Source organism: Parasteatoda tepidariorum, chromosome 9, assembly GCF_982258835.1.
Source record: "Parasteatoda tepidariorum strain Cologne lab strain chromosome 9, Ptep-v5.0, whole genome shotgun sequence".
Classification (NCBI taxonomy): domain Eukaryota; kingdom Metazoa; phylum Arthropoda; class Arachnida; order Araneae; family Theridiidae; genus Parasteatoda; species Parasteatoda tepidariorum.
In genome coordinates this window covers 99,781,811-99,803,264 of record NC_141763.1, presented here as the reverse complement: position 1 = coordinate 99,803,264, position 21,454 = coordinate 99,781,811, and the positions used below count along the sequence as shown (strand labels likewise).

General features: G+C 28.2%; 1 protein-coding gene across 1 annotated transcript in view; it reads left to right on the top strand.

Moving 5' to 3' along the window:
* Cog4 (conserved oligomeric Golgi complex subunit 4) overlaps positions 1-21,454 on the top strand; it is a 55,916-nt gene that overhangs the window by 17,317 nt on the left and 17,145 nt on the right. Inside the window, exons 7-19 of the mRNA XM_016067278.4 lie at positions 1,462-1,618; positions 3,156-3,262; positions 5,018-5,067; positions 5,801-5,897; positions 8,610-8,652; positions 10,204-10,322; positions 10,414-10,499; positions 12,593-12,806; positions 14,270-14,332; positions 14,407-14,463; positions 18,010-18,156; positions 19,107-19,199; positions 19,312-19,413. Coding sequence (XP_015922764.1) covers positions 1,462-1,618; positions 3,156-3,262; positions 5,018-5,067; positions 5,801-5,897; positions 8,610-8,652; positions 10,204-10,322; positions 10,414-10,499; positions 12,593-12,806; positions 14,270-14,332; positions 14,407-14,463; positions 18,010-18,156; positions 19,107-19,199; positions 19,312-19,413 — 1,335 coding nt within the window. The remainder of the gene's footprint in view (positions 1-1,461; positions 1,619-3,155; positions 3,263-5,017; positions 5,068-5,800; positions 5,898-8,609; positions 8,653-10,203; positions 10,323-10,413; positions 10,500-12,592; positions 12,807-14,269; positions 14,333-14,406; positions 14,464-18,009; positions 18,157-19,106; positions 19,200-19,311; positions 19,414-21,454) is intronic.

Sequence of the window (21,454 nt, the reverse complement as noted above, 5' to 3'; positions counted from 1 at the left end):
TATTTCACACTAGGGGGGCTAAGTCCCCTGTTCTCTGCCTTTTATTAATTTTATGCTGATGACATCCAAAACACTATGGCAGTGATTCTCAACCTTTTATTTGTTGCGGCACACTTTTAACGATTTCGAAATTTGACGGCACACAATGAAAAAAATTAGATTAAAAGTTGTTTAATTACCTATTTTACACTGTGTTAAATAGTTTGTGATAATAATTTTGAATGGGAAATGAAATAATATATATTACAAAAGCACGGTTATTAAGGGATTAATTATTTCTTTCGACCAATATTTTATTAGTTAGTAGCATTTTTTTATTTTTTTGCTAGTTATTAATTGTTAGCTTGTTTGCTATAGTTATTAACTGGTAGTTTTTTTTTTTACATTAATTGTCATTTTTTTGTGTTTTCTCGTTAACTAGTTTTTTTGCTAATTATTAATTGTTAGCTTAATTTTTGTTAGTTATCCCTTGTTAATTTGTTTTTTTATATATTTGTTTTTTTAGTTATCCTTTGTTAATTTGTTTATTTATTTCATAGCTTACTTTAATGATCAGCTCTTACAGCATTTTTTAAAATTGCTTGTCATATACAATTTAAGCACTTCCATCTTATTTTAAGATTGTCAGAGACAAGACAATCGCCGACAAAGATGTTCACGCAGTTGAAGCGTGGAAGAATTATAAAAAGTAAACATATATATACACTTATCTTTAATTTAAACTTTACTCATAATAAAAAAAAGCATTATAATTTTTATTGTATCATTTTTAATATTTGGCGGCACATTTTAAGAATTTGAAGGCACACAAAAGTGCCGCGGCACAGTGGTTGAGAATCACTGCACTATGGAAATGAATGAGAAAAATCTGGATCCCACCATGTGTTTTTCTGACCAATAAGAATATGCAGATAACAGTGGAAAACTGTGATGCCATTTTTATGTATTGTAAGATATACAGCCAAAAGTGATTTAGTCACTAACTAGCAAAAAGAAGAAGAAAAGAGAGAGAGAGAGAAATTGTACTTAAGTTGTGTTCTTGCCTATTACCTTTGTGAAGAAGGAAGTCCAAATCAATCTACATAGTGTGAATATACTGCCTAAAGCTATGAATGTTGACTTGGATTTTTTTCCCTTCAAACGTTAACGAGCTATTAAATGACTTAGTAATAACATCTCATTTTTGAAAGTTGCCTTGATCACATTTAGCTACATACCAACAATATATGTGTTGTAGTTTTTATAAACAATGTTTTTAATTAATATGTGGGCATAAAAGTTTTCCAGTTTTGTGATCAATAATTAATATGCTGTTCTTTATCAAATTACCATACTTTCTTGATTATTACATAATCTGCATTGCTTATGTTTATAATCTGCATTCTCTAAACTAAGCATTAAAAAAGGTTGCATTATCCAAACTAAGTTTATTTTTAACTGTTAATTTTTTTTCCGTAATAGATTGCAGAGAAATCTCAAAAGAACATGAAACTATCCCAGGGTGTTTCACAGTCTGATGTGAGATGGACTGTGAAGTATGCCGACACAGCAACTCTTTTGTTTGAAGGAATTGCCCGTGTTATTGAAATACACCAGCCTTTGGTAGAGACCTATTATGGTGAGTGTGCTAAAATTCCCGATAAAAATATACTAAATAGATTGAACAAAGCTTGAAGCAGTTATGCTGTTCTCAATAAATTCTGGAAAAACAAATTCAACAAAAATTAGAATTTTTAATTCTAATGTTAAATCTGTCCTACTATATGGATCTGAGAAATGGCACTGCAATAAAAATAACATGGAAAAACTTGAAGTGTTTATTAACAAACAACTGTTTAAGAAGAATCTTGCATATCAAGTCCTTCCATGAAATTTATAATGCTGAAATCCTTAGAAAAGCAAAACAGAAACCAATTGATCTGGAAATTAATAAACGTAAATAGATTCATCATGTTCTACGTAAACCTAAAAATTTTAAACAAGTTTTTGATCGGAACCTTCAGGGCAGTTAAAAAAAAGAGGGAGACCCAAAAATACTTGGTGTCTATTGTAAGCAAATTGGAAACAACAGAAAAGACATGAAAAGAGGCAAATTATCTGGCCACAAATAGAGTGAGATAAAAAGCTATGATAGAAGCCCAATACTCCAACTCGGAGTGAAAAGGAATGTAAAAAAAAAATATTAAAGAGCAAAAATTTTCAACGCAGTGACCACCACTAATAAAATCACTAGTTTATAAAATCAGCCACTTTTTAAAAAAATCAAATCTGCTAGAGCAAAATCATTGCAATTTAAAAATATGCTAAAAATCATCCTTTTGTAAAATAATTATACTTGTTTTGTAAATTTGAATTTTATACTGTAGATGTTTAAAACAATTAAAAACTCATCTTTTTCTGAATAATTAGAATTTTCTATTTTCTCACATTTTGAAAGCATATAAATAACAAATATCATTGTGCCTCCTATAAACAAAGTTACAGGTGTGTGTTGCGATTCTTAAAAAAATGGGAAGGTGATAATTATAGAAATATATGAAGCACATAGTATAAAGGAATGCAATTAAAGCTGTTTATTAATTTAAGAAAAGTTATAGAATGCCTATCATCATTCAACGTCAATGATTATCACTCATTTAATAAACTAAATCTGCCTTCAATGATATCAGAAAAGTGCTTGAGATTTTAAAATGAACTTTACAGTAAAGAAAAAGAAATATTGCATGTTGCGAAAAATTTCAAATTATGTAGAATCTTTTTTTTAAATTTTGTTAATCAAATAAATATGCTAGTTTTTTTAAACACTTCTGTAAATTCAAATTATACCTATTGTTTAATTAAAATGTAAATTCAGTAAAAATGAAATGTTAGTAAAGTTTAATTTAAAAATTATTAATCTCAGTTTATTAAATCAGCTGCTTTATAAAGTCAAATATTCTTGGAATGGACGTTGCAGGCACTGTACCATGATTTATCTCTTCTATCTATCATTGATTTTGTTTTAATTTCCATTATTTTACATTCAGCTTAATTTCCATCACAATTTAAGTTACCATAAATTATGATTACAACTATCCTGTATTTTTAATTTTCATATCTTATCTATTTTAATTTTATTCATATTTTTTAGCTTACTTTTTAAACAATGTTTTTAGGTCCTGGAAAGCTTTTTTCAGTGATAGAAATTATTCAAAAAGAGTGTGACAGACAGATAAAGCGTGTCCTGGAAGAGTTTAAAATGCAAAGAGACTTTAATAAAAAGGTAATGGAATTCTAACATTTCCTTCTTTTAAAAAAAAAGTGTTCGATCAGTTTTAAAACTTTCTTGTATCCAGTTTTATCATGTTAAATAATTTGTAATATTTTTGTATAGAGGTTAAGTATAGATGAGTCACTTAGTTGCAAAATTCATTGAAAGCAACATTCAAGTATTTTTGTTTCCGTGGAAATATCTTTTGTAACTGAAGTTCTTTTTGCTTCTAGTGAAGAATACAAAACAGAACTTCACGGAAAATATCTTTTGTAACTGAAGTTCTTTTTACTTCTATTGAAGAATACAAAACAGAACTTCAGGGAAAATATATTTTGTAACTGAAGCTCTTTTTGCTTCTAGTGAAGAAGACAAACAGAAAAAGATATTATCTGACTGTAACTATGTCTTTTGGATCCTTAATAGTTATTTTAACTTGTTTAAAAATTTAAAAAAAGAGGATGGTGCTGAAATGTATCCTTGAGACTTTATTTAACCATAATAATCTTTGTAGAATTATGCAAACACCAATTCCCAATTTGTTAGGTTATTAATTAATATTTTGGAATGGTTTTTATCTTATTTCAGGCATTAAAGTGTCTGAATGGAGCTTTTATGGAGTTAAATTAAAAAAATTTAATTTCCAAGTTTTTATATATATTTGTCTAATACCTTGTAACATATCTAAGTTTGAAACATTGTCTAATTGTTTCTTACATATCTAGGCAAAAACAGCAGCGGTTAATAAAGTTCAATTTTCAGAATGCATACCTATAGTTTTAAGATTATATTTGATAAAGATATCTTTTTGATCCCACTATGTTAATTCTACAGTAAAATTTTTGTTTAATTTATTTTGGGTAAATTTTGGCTCTCAACTAATCAGACTTGCAAATTTCTAATAACAATAGATGCAGGAACTCTAAAATAGTGTAAAAATTTATTTTTGCAACAATTTAGGCCATTTTTTTGCGTTTACTTTTTCTCATAATAAGAATTCCACTGTAGAAAGAGTATACTACTAAACGGAATGCATTATGTGGGTTATCATATAAATTATATTACTAAATTCACTATTTTTTTTAAAACACTTGCTTTAACTAAGCCATTGCTTAACTAAGCATATGTTTTATTTTAAATATTGATCTATTGCATTTGGCTTGTTGGTAGAGCTCCGGACTCTCGTTCATGAAAACCGGAGTTCAAATCTAGCCGGCCGAAGACTCACATGTAGTAAATGGTGACTAGTACACGTTAAATCTGTCAGGTCACAAAATCCTCCATGTTCCCATAACAAATTATACTTCAGGGGATACTGGACTGAAGATTGATGGTTTTCTGGTGAAAATTACAATCTATATATGAATGGATCCATCCTATAAACAGATGTGACATATGGTTGTGGTAGAAGTCGAATTCTTGGCCATAGATGGCGCCACTAGAAAACGAAAACAATCCCACTTCATGTACCTTAAAGGCCTACAATAACTACATTGACAGATGTGACGTATGGTTGTGGTAGAAGGCGAATTCTTGGCAATAGATGGCGCCACTAGAAAACAAAAACAATCCCACTTCATGTACCTTAAAGGCCTACAATAACTACGTTGCATATAGCTAACAAAAAAAAAATTCTTTTCGTGGAATTAATTTAAATTTATTCTTGCCTCTATCCAATGCACGATACATCTCTAATATCATAAAAATACAATTATCTTATTAAGTTCACTTATCTGATAGTTAATTATCTGTTTTTACATTTTTCAGGCTTCCTGTATTCAACAGTTAAATAAATATCCCCACAGAGCAATTGAAAGGTATTAAATTTTACACTCATATCCATGTAGTTTTTGACTAATAATTTATATAACAATCAAAAAATATTTTTGATTTTCTGAGACTATTACGAACAAACTACAGTATCAGATAGAAAAAATTTATCAGCCAAATATATTATTACTTCATGAAGATATTGTACTAGTGTGAATTTGTAACATTTTTCATAAAAAAATTTAAGATTTGGAAAAAATCATAGGTGACCTTAGAAAATGTTTATAAAAAAACTTTCTTGCTGAGATTTTAAAATGTTCAAAAACAATTATTAAATTTTTTATTTAAATTTAAGTTTTCCAACAATCTTTATCTTTATTCATTTTTTTTTAATGCCTTTGGTTTGGAATCATTCCATGGTTGTTCTTAAAATTTCGTAGCATGACTGTATCTTTTCACAATTAAAATACAAACAAAAAAATATTCAATAATTTTTTTATTAAATTTAAGTTTTTTTCAGCTACATTATTCCGAAAATTTTTTAGATGAGTCAATTTTTTATAATACTTTTTTTTAATTCAAAATAGTCAAAATCAAATACTGTGTAATGACCTCTTAATTTTATCCTGTAGTTTTCAAATAATATTGAATAGTATTTATGGTGAACCTGACATTATTTTACAATGACCTTTGTGTGTTTTCAGATTTTTAAATGCTTTTCATGTAAATATTTTATGTCATTTCTGAAACATTTTTTCACAAGTCTTAATGTATTTTCAGAATTGATCCCCGTGAACTAGATAGCCTTTTAGCAGAAATTACTATCTTAAGTACCCGAGCTCAGCTTTATCTCAGATTCATTCGACGAAGAATTATGGTGTGTTTATCCAATCTTTCTTGCCTCATTATTGCTGATTATTTTCGCATGTACGATGTTCATTTTTGAAATTTATTTATTTGTGAAGAGAAGTCTGAATCTCATAATTAACAAGCATATATTTCCATTAATTCTAAAATTCAGTCTAACTTGAAAAGGAATAATTTTATTTTGTTTTTCTCTATTACTACAATCTGAGCAGCTTTTTCTATTGAGTGATTAAATTGTAAGCTTATTTTGTTTTATTTTTATATGTTATTATTATTATGTATATGAAATTTGTGATATAATTTAATACTTAAAAAATATCTTAAATTTAAAAAGTATTATAGCTTCTGAAATACATTGTAAGCTTTTTTGTTAAAAGATATATTTATGTATTTAAAAAATTTTGTTATAGTCCTCGAAAATAAGTGTTTCGAGCACTACAACTTTAATAAATTGTGCAACAATATGGTGCTGCAGACATTTTGTTTTATCTTGACTACATAAAAAATATTATATACAACATGCTGTTAAATATCTCCAGTGATTAACGTGATCCATTTATGTAAAAATTACTAACCAACTTCGAAAAGGTCTCATGTCTGTGACAAAATTTTTAAGACACCAATATTACTCCTTTAGAATTGTCTTTATGTATCATCTATGTCCTAAACACTCCTTATAAAATTTTTCTCTGTATAAAAAATTACTGAAATTGAATTCTGATATTTTAAGTATTATTGCTTTGATTTGAGTAGTCACTTCTTGGCACTCAGGATTTACAGTGATTCCATCGTAAAACTATACAGAGTTTTAATAAATTTTTTGGTAGATACTGCTTCAAATTTTCTGATAGCTTCTTAAAATCCTGATAATTTTCATACAGTTTATTACTTCACTCAAAATTTAAATCATGCATTTGATTATTTGCTTTTTCATGTAACAATTCCATTTTTATGATTGATTTCTTACTGTTACCATTGATATCCACATGTTTTTTAAGAGGCTGAGATATTTCATACGATGTTATTACAAAAAATGAAATTCAAAATGCACATTTTGAATAATCACTTTTTGCTGCAGTTACTGGATTTGCGCCAATTTTATGAAAATCATTTGTTTTTTCGTCTGTTATTACTATTAATTTTCAAACTTGTTTATTATTTTACTTCTGCTATTTTATACACCATTTTTTGCAATCTTAGTATTTTTCATATGTTATTATTATGACATGTGTAGTTCTAATTTGCGCATTTAAGTCTCTACTTTTTGATGCGATGACTATTATACGATTGATTGATAACTTTATGTGTCAATTTGTTTATTAATTAGTTTGAATTCCTTAAGTTAATCAGTTAGACCTTAAATTTAGTTTTATAAACTATTTCAATATATTTTGATATTTATTATTTAAAAAAATGATTTTAATTTGGAGAAAATTTTATACCTAAAAGAAATAATAATTAAAAAAAGTTGTATCCTGGGGAAATATTAGGCTCTGAGAATTTTCTGCACCCTTCCAGTATGGCTTAACTCTTTCAACACGACTTTTGCAGGATTGTTATTTAAGTATGAAAAGCAGTTTATGTTAATGCTGATATATTAAAATAAGTATTCTATGAGTTTAAAGTTTTCCACTTTTCCCGGAAATCTCTTGGGACAATGTGTCTCAGTCGTCTTGAATATTGTAAATGTACCTGTATATTGCAAAGAAATAAATAATGAAAATAATATAAATGCATAGAATTAATTATTTTGATCAGAAGTTATAGAAACCAGAAGTTGCCATTAAAAAAAATCCAAAAAAAAACTCAAATTTATCTTATATTTTTATCACTAATGGGATATACTGTCCCACTGATAAGTACGATTGAGACCATCTATCCCACAAACCAAAATGTCTTCAATCTCATACTAAATAGGAACAATTATTACTTAATAATAACAAACGTAACATTTTACTCAAAATATGGCTAAAATATAGTTGTACTTACCGCAAAATATAACTTCATTTGAAATTCAAATTGCAAACAATTTCCAATTGCTAACAAACTGTGGAATAATTTTTGCGCTGCTGAACTATTTCAATTCTTAGTTGAAGTATAATTTTATATTTATTATATTTTAACTTACTATATTTTATGTGAATAAATGACATCCATCTACTATTATAGCATTACAACATCATTGAGCATTAAATATTTTGTACACAATTCTTATTTTTAGCTACTCCAACTTTTTATTTAAGAGAAGGTTTTTTTTTATTCATTTACTTATTTTTGTACAATTTGGCTTTTGTTTTGAAAAATCAATGAAAACTAAAACTTTTTAGTTTTTTATTTCTTGTAAATTTCAGTAAAATGTCTTGTTTGCAAACTGTGACAAAGTATGATTTCTTTTTTTCGTTCTTTAACTTGAAGTTTAAGAATTTAAAAATATCGTCATTATGTAAAAGTTTTTCTTGAAAGTTTCAGAATTTGAATAAAGACTGTTTTACCATAGTAATATCTAAGAGTGAAAGTGCAGCAGTTTGTATAAATTTAAAGGAAAAATGCATAACTGTTCCTATTGTTGTATCATTCTTTTGCCTATTTGATGATAACAAATTCATATGTTAATTTTTTGTTTCTGTCAATGCTTTCTTTTTATTAAACAAAGTTTAATAATTTAAGTATTTTTTAGTCGATAGTATGAAAAATGTCCTAATTGTGTCCGCCTTTATTTTAGGGAGATATTGAAATTTCCTCTCCTAATGAAAAACAAAGAAAAGGTAAGAAAAAAAACCTCCTAGTAGAATAATTAAAGTGTTTCGAGCAATAGAATGGTAAGCCACATATTTTAAATTGTTTAGAGGAGTTTTTTTTTCTTCCTTTTTTTAAAAAAAAAAAACACCAAGATTTCCTTGACAACAATGAGATGTTTCTATGTATTGTGCTATTGAGTATTTGAAATTCCAAAAACTTAAAAAGTGCCTTTCTAGAAACAAATATTAGATTTTGGACATAAAAAACAAATAAAAACATGCAAATAAATTAAGTTTTTTAAGAAATTCTTTTGATTCTAGCATTGACACCCTAGGTCCAGAAATTATCGATTGAAAACAAATATCAAAACTCATCTTTGTCTGAATTTTATGAGAGTGTTCTGCTTTCGATAATTTGGGTAAATTTCCTCATGGGCTGTTTTCCAATTTTGACACTACTTATTTGTGTGAGAAAACGCTCTTCAAAGTAAAGTACCCAAAAAATTTTTACAAATCAAGTTAACTGATGAGCATCTTAAATCTCGTTTAGCCGTGAGAAGTAAATCTGAACCATGTTTCCTCGAAGGGGATCGAGCGTTCACCTTCCAATGAGGCGAACTGGTTTCAAACCCCTGCTGTGGGCTGACGTAAAATATCCTTAGTGGTATATGGATCATGGGTTAAAGTCCCCTTGCCATCAAGCTAACCGTGGGAGGTTGTCATGGTTTTCCTCCATGCAACGCAAATGCGGGTTAGTTCCATCAAAAAGTCCTCTGCGAAGGCAAATTTTTTCCAAGACTTGATCCAAGACATTTCCAGGATTTCCAGGAGGATTGGATTCAAAATTACAAGGCATTATTGAACATCGCAAGACAATTGAACATTAGTAATTGCAAACCCAAAATTGGGTCAGCTGTTCAAGGACGGTTATAAAATCTCATTTAATAATTGGTATAAGTAAAATTGGTCTACAATTACAAGCTATTGTCAGTGAAAAATCACAATTGCATATTTCTCATTAGTATTTTTTTAAGCTGGACGTAAAGCTTTACGTAGCAAGTAAATAAAATCAAGGTATTATTATATGTTTTTCTATCCAACTTATCAATAAATCATTAGCTGTCGCTGGCCAGATTTCGCCAGGGTCTGAAGTGCTGACTCTTGCTATAGAGCTTCTAGCAGATCTTTAGTTAGCTTATATTCTATGTTTATTTTACTGTAAAGTATGTTAATATAGAACATTTTTTAAAACATTTTGTCAACAAATAGTGTGTAGTTTTAAAAAAGTAGTATTGGTTAACACTACTTGCAATGTGCTATTTAATTTATTAATAATATTGCTAATTCAATGCATAAATGCAATTTGTTTGATTTTTGACAGTTTTTGGTGCAAGTTTTTGACATGTAGCTTTGGGGTGATAGTTAAAAAAAAAACTTGCCAAACATCCCAGAAACATTAAGTTTGCTGGAAAATGTTCACCTTTGGAAACTTATCAATTGCTCCAACTTTTTATTTTATAAATAATAATGTATGAAACATACTTTGAAATTCAAATACTCATTTATTAATTTTTGTAGAGGAAGAGCAGCGTTTGAATCGATTTTTAAAGGAGTGTGAATTAAGTCGATTAATGCATGACCTGCTAGGGACGTATGTGACAATGGAAGAATATTTCATGAAGGAATCCATTCAAAAAGTATAATTTTTTTTTTAAACAGGTTACATTTATGTCTTATAGTATTTTATTTTTGATATATAATTTTGATTTTTCTTCATATCTGTCACAGGCAGTCAACATGGATTTAATTGAGGAAAATTCTCTCACTTCAAGTATGCTTGATGATGTATTTTTCATTACAAAAAAATGTCTCAGGTAAGATCTTTTAAACAGCTTTAATTGAATCTTATTTACTCAAATTATTTTCTGAATTTTGTCTCTACTTTTTTTTATTGAACCATTGGTGAAAATAGTAGAAAAATAAATTCTAAATTATTGCTTTTTAATTTAACCAAAGGAGAAGCATTTCTTTCATATCTCATATATTTTGTTACTTTAAGGTAAGGTAATAGAAATACTTTGAAACCTCCAGAAAGTATATGTATGTATCCTTTGTAGCGACCACCTCTATTTACGGCCACTTTTTGGAGGCGCAGAATTTTTCCCATAGACTTTGTGTTAAAGAAACCTTGAGGAGAAACCATTAAAACCTCTCCCAGCAACATCTGCACCAAATGCGGAAAAGGTCAAATAAGAAAACACGAAAAAATATCAAAACAAAGAATTTCACGAAACAAATAAGTAGATTTAAATCCATTCAAAATATTTGTGTGAGACTCCAAGTTAGAGAGCTCTTTTTGGCGCTACAACCTCGTGTTGCAATAAGGACCTCAAGTTGCAAGGCACTAAAGACGATGCTATCAATAATTTGCCTTTAGCGTTAAAAGTAAAATTAGAAAAAAAAAATTATTTTACATAAAAGCAAGCATCTTAAACAAACGTCTTCTCATCTTTTAAAGCTAACTAATTTTTATGATATAAAATTAAACAGGGTGCGAAGCGTTTGTAAAAAGTATTTAAAGGTGCTTTTTTGGGAATTTCGTTTTTAAAAGCTTTGAAAGGTGCTTTTTTCAACTGGCGTTTTTAAAAAGTGCTTTTTTTCGAATAATACTTTTTTTCCCGTCAGTGATATCTGGTGGATCCCATGCATTTCAAGAAAAATGGGCAGTTTGCTACTTAATCATTCATGCGGACTTCATGTCATACTCACGTTATGACTTGCTCATGCGCGCACACTTGAAACCGAAACCCGAGTGCTCTAATTCGGATAGAGAATATCAGATCCTTATGAAATGTTTTTCTTTTTAATTTATTTTAATTTTGTTCTTGTTTATTTTATTTTACTTCTAACACTTTTTTTGACGTAGGGGGTAAAGGTACTTTTGTTCTGAGTTCAGGGCCAAGTTGAATTCACTCGGTGATATGGGAAAGTACCGATTGTTTCGATTTACACCCGTTTCTTTTTGGGTTTTTTTTAACGCTAAAACTGTTTATAGAAAGTTTTGATTTTTCAATAATATCATTGATTGAATATGAATTTTTTGAGTGCTTGAAAAGTTTTTAAAGAGTGCTTATTTTTGATTCAAAGATTTGGCTACGCACCCTGTTAAATACAAACTTAAAAATAAAAATTTATTTAAAATAGCTTTATCATTCATAATTAGTAAATTTGTTTTTACACACATCATTTTACATCATTTACACAAATAACTGCAGAAAACTCTAACCACTGTACAGTGAAAGATCTCACTCAGGGGCACTGTTATATGGTGAAATAGTCGTTCACTGAGGTTGGTCGCTCTTATGGATTACCTCCATTGACTTCAAAATGTTATTGAAGGTACATGATATTATGAAAATGATTTTAATTTTAGTCAATGTCATTTCCTTGGTGCAGAAATGCCACTTGTGTTGGCCTCACAAAAACCTGATCCATGAATAAAATTTAGTTCTATAAAAAAAAAAATTTCCATTCATAATACAGTATAGAACCCGTTATCCGGAAATAGGAAAACCAAAAAACCGGAACGAAATTCGATAAATTTTCCCACCATTATAAAAAAAAAAAATTTTTTTCCTTATAAAATTTTAGGACTTTTTCGTTCTTTTTTGAAAGATGTTTACCTTACCATCATTTTGGAAATAATCGTTAGTGTATTGCTCCATCGTTTTTTCTTCTTTTTAAGATTATTTCCAAAAAAAAATTTTTTTTAGTTGGGTTTAACAATAAAAAAGCGGCTTTTTGTAGCGATTCAGAAAACCGGAAAAATCAGTTATCCGGAATAGCGATGGTCCCGATCGTTCCGGATAATCGGTTCCCTACTGTAATAATTATAAGGTTTTAAATTTGTTAGATGTATTGGATATTTTGCAATCTTTACAATAATCTAATTTGAGTTTCTTAATAGAAGAGCAATTTCAAGCTCCAGTGCTGATATAGTGTGCGCGATGTTGAACAACACCATTTCTTTGCTTCAAACTGATTTCCATGACTACTTGAATGAGAAATTGAAATTAGGATTTCCATCCAGTATGTTAGATTTCAGCCAAGCATACAGTGTTTTTCAATCCAGTCCACAGATCCAGTCTTCTGACATTGATAAATCAAAAATTGAATTCCTGGTAAGCTCTCTTTACCTAATCAGGTTGTGTCATCATAAATTGAAGCGGTCAATGTTGGTGACATTTTTATAATAAGTTTTTTGTTGGTTTTGGAATATCAATCACTGATTCAATTGTTGTTTGCAAATAAGGAATTATGTTTATGTCAATTGTTACTAGTGATGAGATGGGCTTAGGATTGGTTATACATAGTAGGTTTTTGAATTATAATTAAGTTTTCATATCAAACCATTTTTTAATAAGCAAAAAAAAAATTAAGTACTTCATCCACACCGCCGAATGCGCAACATAGAATTTAACTCAATGTTAATGCATCTGTTATATACAAAATAAATAATTAAATGGTTAAAAATAATTAAGTAATTATTAAATTTTCAATAAATGATCTTACTTTAAATCAAAAATAATGCTCTTCAATAATTTTTATAACTTTTCAAATTTGTATTGTTTAAAATTGTGCATAATTCCAAGATTCGCACAGGTCAGGGAAAACTGGAATTGTCAGGGAATTTTATTTTTACTTTAAAAAAGGGAATAATCTGGAAAAGTTACAAATTTTTACAAAAATCTTGGAAAATTCCTTTAACATACCTGGAAAATAATCAGTCTTAGAATAGTCAGTAACAGTAATCATTGAGATTCAAGTTTAATAATTCTAGCATCTACTACAATCATTTATAAAATTCAACATTTTAGTGAAACTTTTCCACGATTCCATTCTCATTCTATTATAAATTTTTGCTCACAATATCTAATATTTGGCATTACAAATATTAAAAAATTCAAAGTTTTCTGAGGAAAAATTGCATAATATAGATAAAATATGGTATTGATTTTCTTAGAAATGTACCAGATATACCTGGAAAAATCAGGTAATTTTTTTATCTGAAATTGAGTGGGAACCATGCAATTCTAACAAAAAAAATCGTTAATGTGCTATGTCAATAAATACTAATTTAAAAATATCCCTATTTTATGTAAAATTATTAAGCACCTAAAACATAATAAATTAATAAAAAGAACCTTACTTAGCTAAAAATTGTACCATATAAAACAATCACATCATGCCTTTTAATTGTAATTTGATTTTAAATGTTATTAAATTAAATGAATCTTGTCTAAAGTATCCCACAGAGGCAAATTTTTCACAATACTTGATCCAGGACCTGTCTTTTAGATTGGGTTCAAAATTGCAAGGCTACAGAGTTGAACATTGGTTGTCATGAACTCAGAATTGGGACGGTTGTTCAACACTGGTTATAAAATAAAATGTTGAAAAAGGTTTTTTTTTTTTTGTTATTTTTATTTTCACATGTCAGTTATTTTTATTGCAAAAATGTAGACTAATCTTAAATTTATTTATAACTGCCTTTTTATTGGGTACTTAATTCTTGTATTTTTGTTTAAATTTATTTATAACTGCTTTTTTATTGGGTATTAAAATTCTTGTATTTTTGAATTAGGTCACATTGAACAATGCAGAAGTAGCATGTGAATTGGTTCGAACTCTCCGAAGCAATTTAGAAGTAAATTTTAGACATTATATGATATTTATTGTATGAATTGGAAAAATAACTGAAAATTGTGTTTGTTTTTATAGGAGGAAGTTAGAAAAATGTTCCCACATGCTTCTGACCAAGATGGAGCAAAACTTGATGTAATGCTACTTAAAACTATTACTTATATTAATATAGAAATTCTCAAAATTTTCATGTGTGTATTTCCTCTCTTTCCAACATGTCAATCTGAATATTTCTTACCCCTCTCTAATAAATAATGAATCTGATTAAATTTGGACTTTTTGATTTGTTTTGTTATATATCAATTTTCGGCCAATTCCGAAAAAAATCAAGGCATCACAAACCAATATTTGAGTTGTAAATAGATATTTTATTTTCTTCTAATAGTTTTAATATATTTCAAAATTTGGCTGGGTCACATGTTGGTGAATTTCTCTTTTTAGATTTATCCCTTCTTGCAAACAACAATTCCCTAATAAGCAGTAAATGGCTGAGGATGATTAATGTCACCGGACAGAACCTATCAGCGAATGTCAGATAGCTCTGTCTTTTTTTTTGTTTTATTGTTTTTCCTTTTTCTCTGCCTCTGTTTTTTAATTGGTTGAAAATTTTAATATAACAGTGTACGAAATTTTATTTTTTAGAAATATTAAAATTTATAAATTAGTACTTTTTAGCTCTTTAATTTCTAATTAAATATCGTAACCATGTAAGCAAAAATAGTAAGCTCTAAAAAAGCTAAAAGACATAGCAAATTAATGGTAAAATAATCTAATAAGGATTTCATTACTTTCAACTTTTTTCTCTTGATATGCATTCAATAACTCTACTTAAAAAAAGTATATAAAAGCACTTGATTACAATAAAATAGAATGTCTGATTCAATCTGTAAAAAAAAATTGTTTTTAATTTCCTAACATTTTACATTCGTTTTATAACAAAAGAAATTAAGCAGTATGTGACATGAAGACATAAAACCATTACATCAAATGTTGGTTTTGTTAAATTTTTTTTGCAAAATTTATTCATAATTTATTACAATGCACAAAGCATTATCTTTAAGAATCAATCTGTTACGAAATAAAGGGTTATGATCTTTACACTATAAAAGAACATCCTTTAGATGAAAATATACATTGCTTGTATCTTTCTGTTTGAAATAACCATATTTATCATGTACCATTTTTCCAAAAACCCACATTTTAGCTTGGGGATTTTATGCATTTTAAGAACCCACACTAACAGGCATAGGAAAAGGACTTCTATTAACAGTGAGCAGTTGCCAACTTGGCGACCATTTTGGGGTCATTTTTGGCAGAAAAGCTGTATCTACTGTCAAGATGTTTGAAGGCTCTGGATGCATTAGAGAGCAACTTATTTTGTCAAAGATTGGCGACTTTTCTCTTACAAAAAAGGAAAGAAAATTGCAAAGGATAAATTTTAAACAATTTTAGTTTTGTTACATGAATTAAGTACCTTTTGTTTACGCATAGTATCATCTAAAGTAGCGACTCCCAAATTGGATTGCAAGGAACTCTTGGGTTCTGCGGAAAGGTCACAAGTTTCCAGAGTTAGAACAACATTATCCGTTATGAAACTATGTAATAAAATGTATATCTTATAAAGTTTTCACTAGTTATTTAATATTGATCTGAAAACTATTCTCAACACTTATTTTCTCCTTTTTTTCAATTATTTAAACGGAATCAGCTTTTGAGCTCTTTCATTTTCAGTTCATGCATTCAATAAAATCAAATTATGAACTAGAATAATGTCACTTTAGGATTCAACTGTCCGACATAAAACCCAATTTTAAGACTTGTATTGTTAAAAGTACAGGATGAAAAAATTTCATTCTTCATTCATTTATTAAATATTTTCTATTTAATGAATAAATTTTTAGTTCATTAAATCTTTTCAAAATAAATAATGCATAGCTGCCAACATAGAGAGAAAAAAATCCAGTAGATTTTACGAAATAGTATAAATTTCACGATAATTGTTGCATAATGTACTAAATATTTTAGAAGTAGGAAATTCTAGGGATTTTCTTAGTCATCAAAGTAGAAAAACTGCAATATTCTATAGTTATGATTGGCATTAAACATACTTGAAATGTTATGTATTACGTTTACTCATAATTTTGAACATTAATAGGCATTTAATTCACCAAACATAGTTCAAAGATTTTTTAAAAGTAATTTAAAAAGATTACTGTGAGTAAAAATAAACTGAACATTTTAGAACAAAAAAAGTTTTGGATTGATTTCTATAAATGAAGTTTACTTCATTATGTATTAGTAATACTTTTTAATTATTCAAGCAATAATCTGCACAAAAAATTAATTTCAAAAGGGATTTTTTAAGGAAACTTACTCAATTTTTGGAATTTTCTAAATTGTACAAAAACCAGGAGAATTTTAAATAAACCAGTAGACCAGGAGAAACTGGCAAAATCCAGTAGTCTACTGGAAAATCCAGTAGAGTTGGCAGCTATGATAATGGGTCTTAAGTTGATTGATGTTTTTTATAATTGTTAATGAAATTTCTTCTAAGTCTCAGAATTTTACTAAAAGAAGGTTGACTCTTTAGGATTCCATAGCGAAAAAAAATTAAGAACTGCTGATCTAAAGGACAGAAAAAAGAATTCAATTTTATTTTACATGTTTTTCAGTTTTGTCTTTGTGATTAACACCTGGTTTCACATTATCTTTCTTTTTGTTTGAAATGCTAAATTTGACTGGTAGTTTAATATTTTTAATGGTAGTTTAATATTTTTTTACTAATTGGAATATATTTAAAGATGATTGTAAACAATGAACCAAATGGCCAATTTTGGATTGTTCATTTATTATTATAGTATATTAGGTCAATCTCCAATGACAAGTGTCTTAATGCAAAATTCTCCTGATACAGTAGGGAACCGATTATCCGGAACGATAGGCACCATCGCTATTACGGATAACTGATTTTTCCGGTTTTCTGAATCGCTACAAAAAGCCGTTTTTTAATTGTTAAACCCAACTGGAAAAAAAAATATTTGGAAATTATCTTAAAAAGAAGAAAAAACGATGAAGTAATACACTAATGATTATTTCCAAAATAATGGTAAGATAAACATCTTTCAAAAAAGAAAGAAAAATCTGAAAATCTTATGAGAAAAAAAAATTTTTTTTTTAAATGGCGGGAAAATTTATCGAATTTCGTTCTGGTTTGTTGGTTTTCCGGTTTTCTGATTTCCGGATAATGGGTTCTGTACTGTACTTTAAAGTCATTTTGTTTCATTTTAGTATTGATGGTCTGAATTGTTTATTTCTTTTAATGCATAATTCAATTGATACTTTTTATACAATCATTTTATTAGTATTGATGGTCTAAATTGTTTATTTCTTTTAATGCAAAATTTGACTGATACTTTTTTATACAGTCATTTTATTTTATTTTAGTTTTGATGATCTGAATTGTTTATTTCTCTTGATGCAAAATTCTACAGTTACTTTTGATCTTAATTGTTTATTTCTTTTAATGCAAAATTCTACAGTTACTTTTTTAATAGTCATTTTATTTTATTTTAGTATTGATGATCTGAATTATTTATTTCTCTTAATGCAAAATTCTACAGTTACTTTTTTATACTGTCATTTTTTATTTTTAATATTGACAATCTGAACTGTCTATTTCAGAGCTGCTTATCGGATTTGACTTCCGTGAATTTCAAATTGCAGCAGCTCATCAGTCATGGTCGCAGTCACCTGTGCTCAACAGTAGTTAAACCTCGTATAAAACCTTGGGTTGATGCATTTCAGTCCGCTAGTCATATTATCACTGAAGTAAGTACTCTTATGCTATGTGTGTGCAACTTTTTTTATTTCTACTTACTGGTATAATGAATTTTACTATCACCACAGAACATATTGAAAGATTAAGGTTTTCTGTAGTGTAATTCAAATCACACTTATCTCCCCCTCAGTCTGAGCCCCAATCTTGTAGCGTCCACCATGAAAAAGGGAGGGGGGCAACACCAATAATTTGTACTGACAAATTTTTTGTTGGTATTATATTTCATTGATCAAATCAGTTGGTTCCTTGAGTGTAGCGTTTTTAAGTTTTAGCTTTTTACAATGAACTCTATAGAAATGATGAACTCTTAACACGCAACATGAACTCCCTATAAAAAATGAAACCTTCTTAACATAGAGTTCATGTGAAAATTGAATTATTAGTGTTATTTTACAGTTAAGAGAATTTTCTGGGGCAAGAAAGCAACTTAAAATATAAAAGAAATGAAATGGGTCTCCTTTTACAAGTTTAAAGTTACTTTTTTTTTATTGTTGAAATGAAATTTTGGTGTGTTGAAAAAGTCCTATTAGCAAAATTCTCAAAAGTTTCATGTGGCCCTAGATGTTAGTAAAAACTATATTGTTAAAATTAAATGTAATATCGACGTATATTATAAAAATACTTTCATAATTCATCACTGTTGTGTCCCTTTTACATTTAAACTGTATTAAGTGTTTTAACATAATTTGAGTAAAATAAAAATTTTAAATTATTTATCCCTGCATTTCATTTTTTCCTTTGTTGCATTTTCTTGTACATAGAATAGTGATACCCTCTAAATCAATTAAATGACGTTTTATTTCCTTCTTATTTTTTTCTATTTATGCAATTCAGAAAGGTATAAACAATTTTAAGATATAGATCTTTTACTACAAATTTTGCTGCAACTGGGGAAAAAAATTTCATTAGCTTTTTATTAAACTTTTCCTATTTATTTTAGGATGAATTTTCCCAATATGAAGCAAATGATGGTATGAGGCCCTTTATACAGAATTTTATAATTAGCACAGACACTTTTCTAAAATCCCTTAAAGTAAGTATGTATTTATGAATCTTATAACATGTTTTATCTTTTTACTATTATTTAAAACATCACGTAATATATATTGGTTTTGCATTTATTGTATTTTTTATGTCATTCCTAGGCTAGTTTAACTACGAGCAATTTTGATGCCTTAGTAAGCCTTTTAGCATCTGAACTTACTTCTCATTTTGAAAAAGCTGTTATGGCCTGTCAATTCAACAGAGTAAGATTTTTTTTATCCACGTTATTTAATTTTTATTATGACCACACTGTAATGAATAATTGTTTGCCACCAATAAGTTCTATAATTGTTGCTATAAGTTTAACATTTCTGTTTATTCACTCCGAAATGACCCTAGCAGCAAAATAACTTGGGCCCTCATTGGGCCAATATTCATGAATCTTGGCTCAATAATGGTTTAAAGAGCCATTATTTCCGCGATGTTGGTCATATGTACAATTGTCGGGTGTAACTGAAATTTACAGCCACTTTACAACCAATATTGTTCCTGTATAAAATTTTCTGATTCACCCGATATTTTACAGCCACTTTACAACCAATATCGGTCTTACATACAATTGTGAGATTCACCCCATATTTTATATCCATTATAGGTTCTAAATTGGCCAATGTAGGCCCTATATGGGCTATTCTAGGACCAATAGTAGAAAATATTGATGTTCTAATATTGAGCCCAACTGGAGCCAATGTAGAATTGTTGCTAGGGGAGTTCTATCTAGAAATTGTAACCTTTAAAACCATGATGATGTTATGCCAGAAACCAAGCATAATGCCATTAAGCTTTTTCACATCAGATCCAAAGAGAGAAAAAACTCAAAGCTAAACTAAAAAAAAAAAAAGAGTAGCCTGTCTTGTCTTTTTTCATTTCCTTGTTTTCAAGCTCTTGAGGTCTCCTTCATCCTCTTACAAACATCTCTTAGAACAAAACTAACTATGGAAAATGTCTTTTTTTTTATTCAATCAATGATCAAAGCTTGTTAAGAAAATTTTTGTGAAGATTTGCCTGAGTTGCTTGACCGACTTACTCTTGTTAAAATTGAAACAGATATATATCTTTGGCAAAGTTGGGTTATGATTTGATTGACTTGCATAAAAAATCCTGGGTGACATTCTTGATGCATGTGTAGTATTTTTTCAGTACATATTTAAAATACAGATGCATACCAATATAAAAAAATACATGTTTTTATAAAAATATTAATAAAAAAAACTGCAATCCATGATGAACTATAACATAGTCTGTCCTGTACCATTCTATTCCAATTTGAGATATGCCTCAACCTCATCTCTTTCTCAGCCTTGATTGACCTTTAACCATTTGATGCAGATTTGACACTGACATCCCTTTTATATATATATATATATATATATATATATATGTATAATATATATATTTTATGATGCTTAAATTATGAGCAAAAATATATTTTGGTATTTTTAATTATAAAAAACAGTCTAATAGTTGCTAAAAGAATCTGTTAGATTAGCGGAATTATATTTGCCCTAAAATCTAAAAAAAATAGCTTCAATTTTTTTTTTCTCTCTCATATTTGAAAATTCATCAATAATTAATTTTCTTCGATTTAAATAACTGCAAATTTGAAAAATTATTGTTTTCAAATGAGCTGTGATTGAAAGATTTTACTTTAATGCAGAAAAAGACACTGTTGTTTCATGCATTATTTCATAACCATAAATTATTAAAACACTAAATATAATATTTTTCCTTTAATAAATATTTTTCCTTTATTTTGACCTAAGTAAATAGGAAATATGAAAAAAGTATAAAAAATATGTTTCATAAAATTTTTGCTTCAAAAGGTTAAAAATCTTCCTCGTACGTTAGTTTTCCATTCTCTTCACCATTGGGCAAATTATGTGCCCAAAACCATTGGATTATTTTTGATTTTATATGGCATATATCTTTTTCTTAAACAGTTTTTAGATTTTGTGGTTGAATTGTTTCTACCACACGCCGCCCTCTCTCACTGATTCTCAAGATTATTCTTTCTCAGCTAATTAGATAATATCTTTTCTTGTTGTTTTTTTTCTAAGTTCATGTTTCATAGATAACTTTTGGTTTGAGTACTAAAAGTTATTTATGATATTAAGTACAGTTTTTTCACCCTTGAATTTTGTTTTCTTTAGATCTCATGCAAAAAAGCGTACTACTTGATTTTTGGCACAATATCATTGTTTTCTGTTACAATTGAGCCCAAGTAACTTGAGTACTTGAATTAAA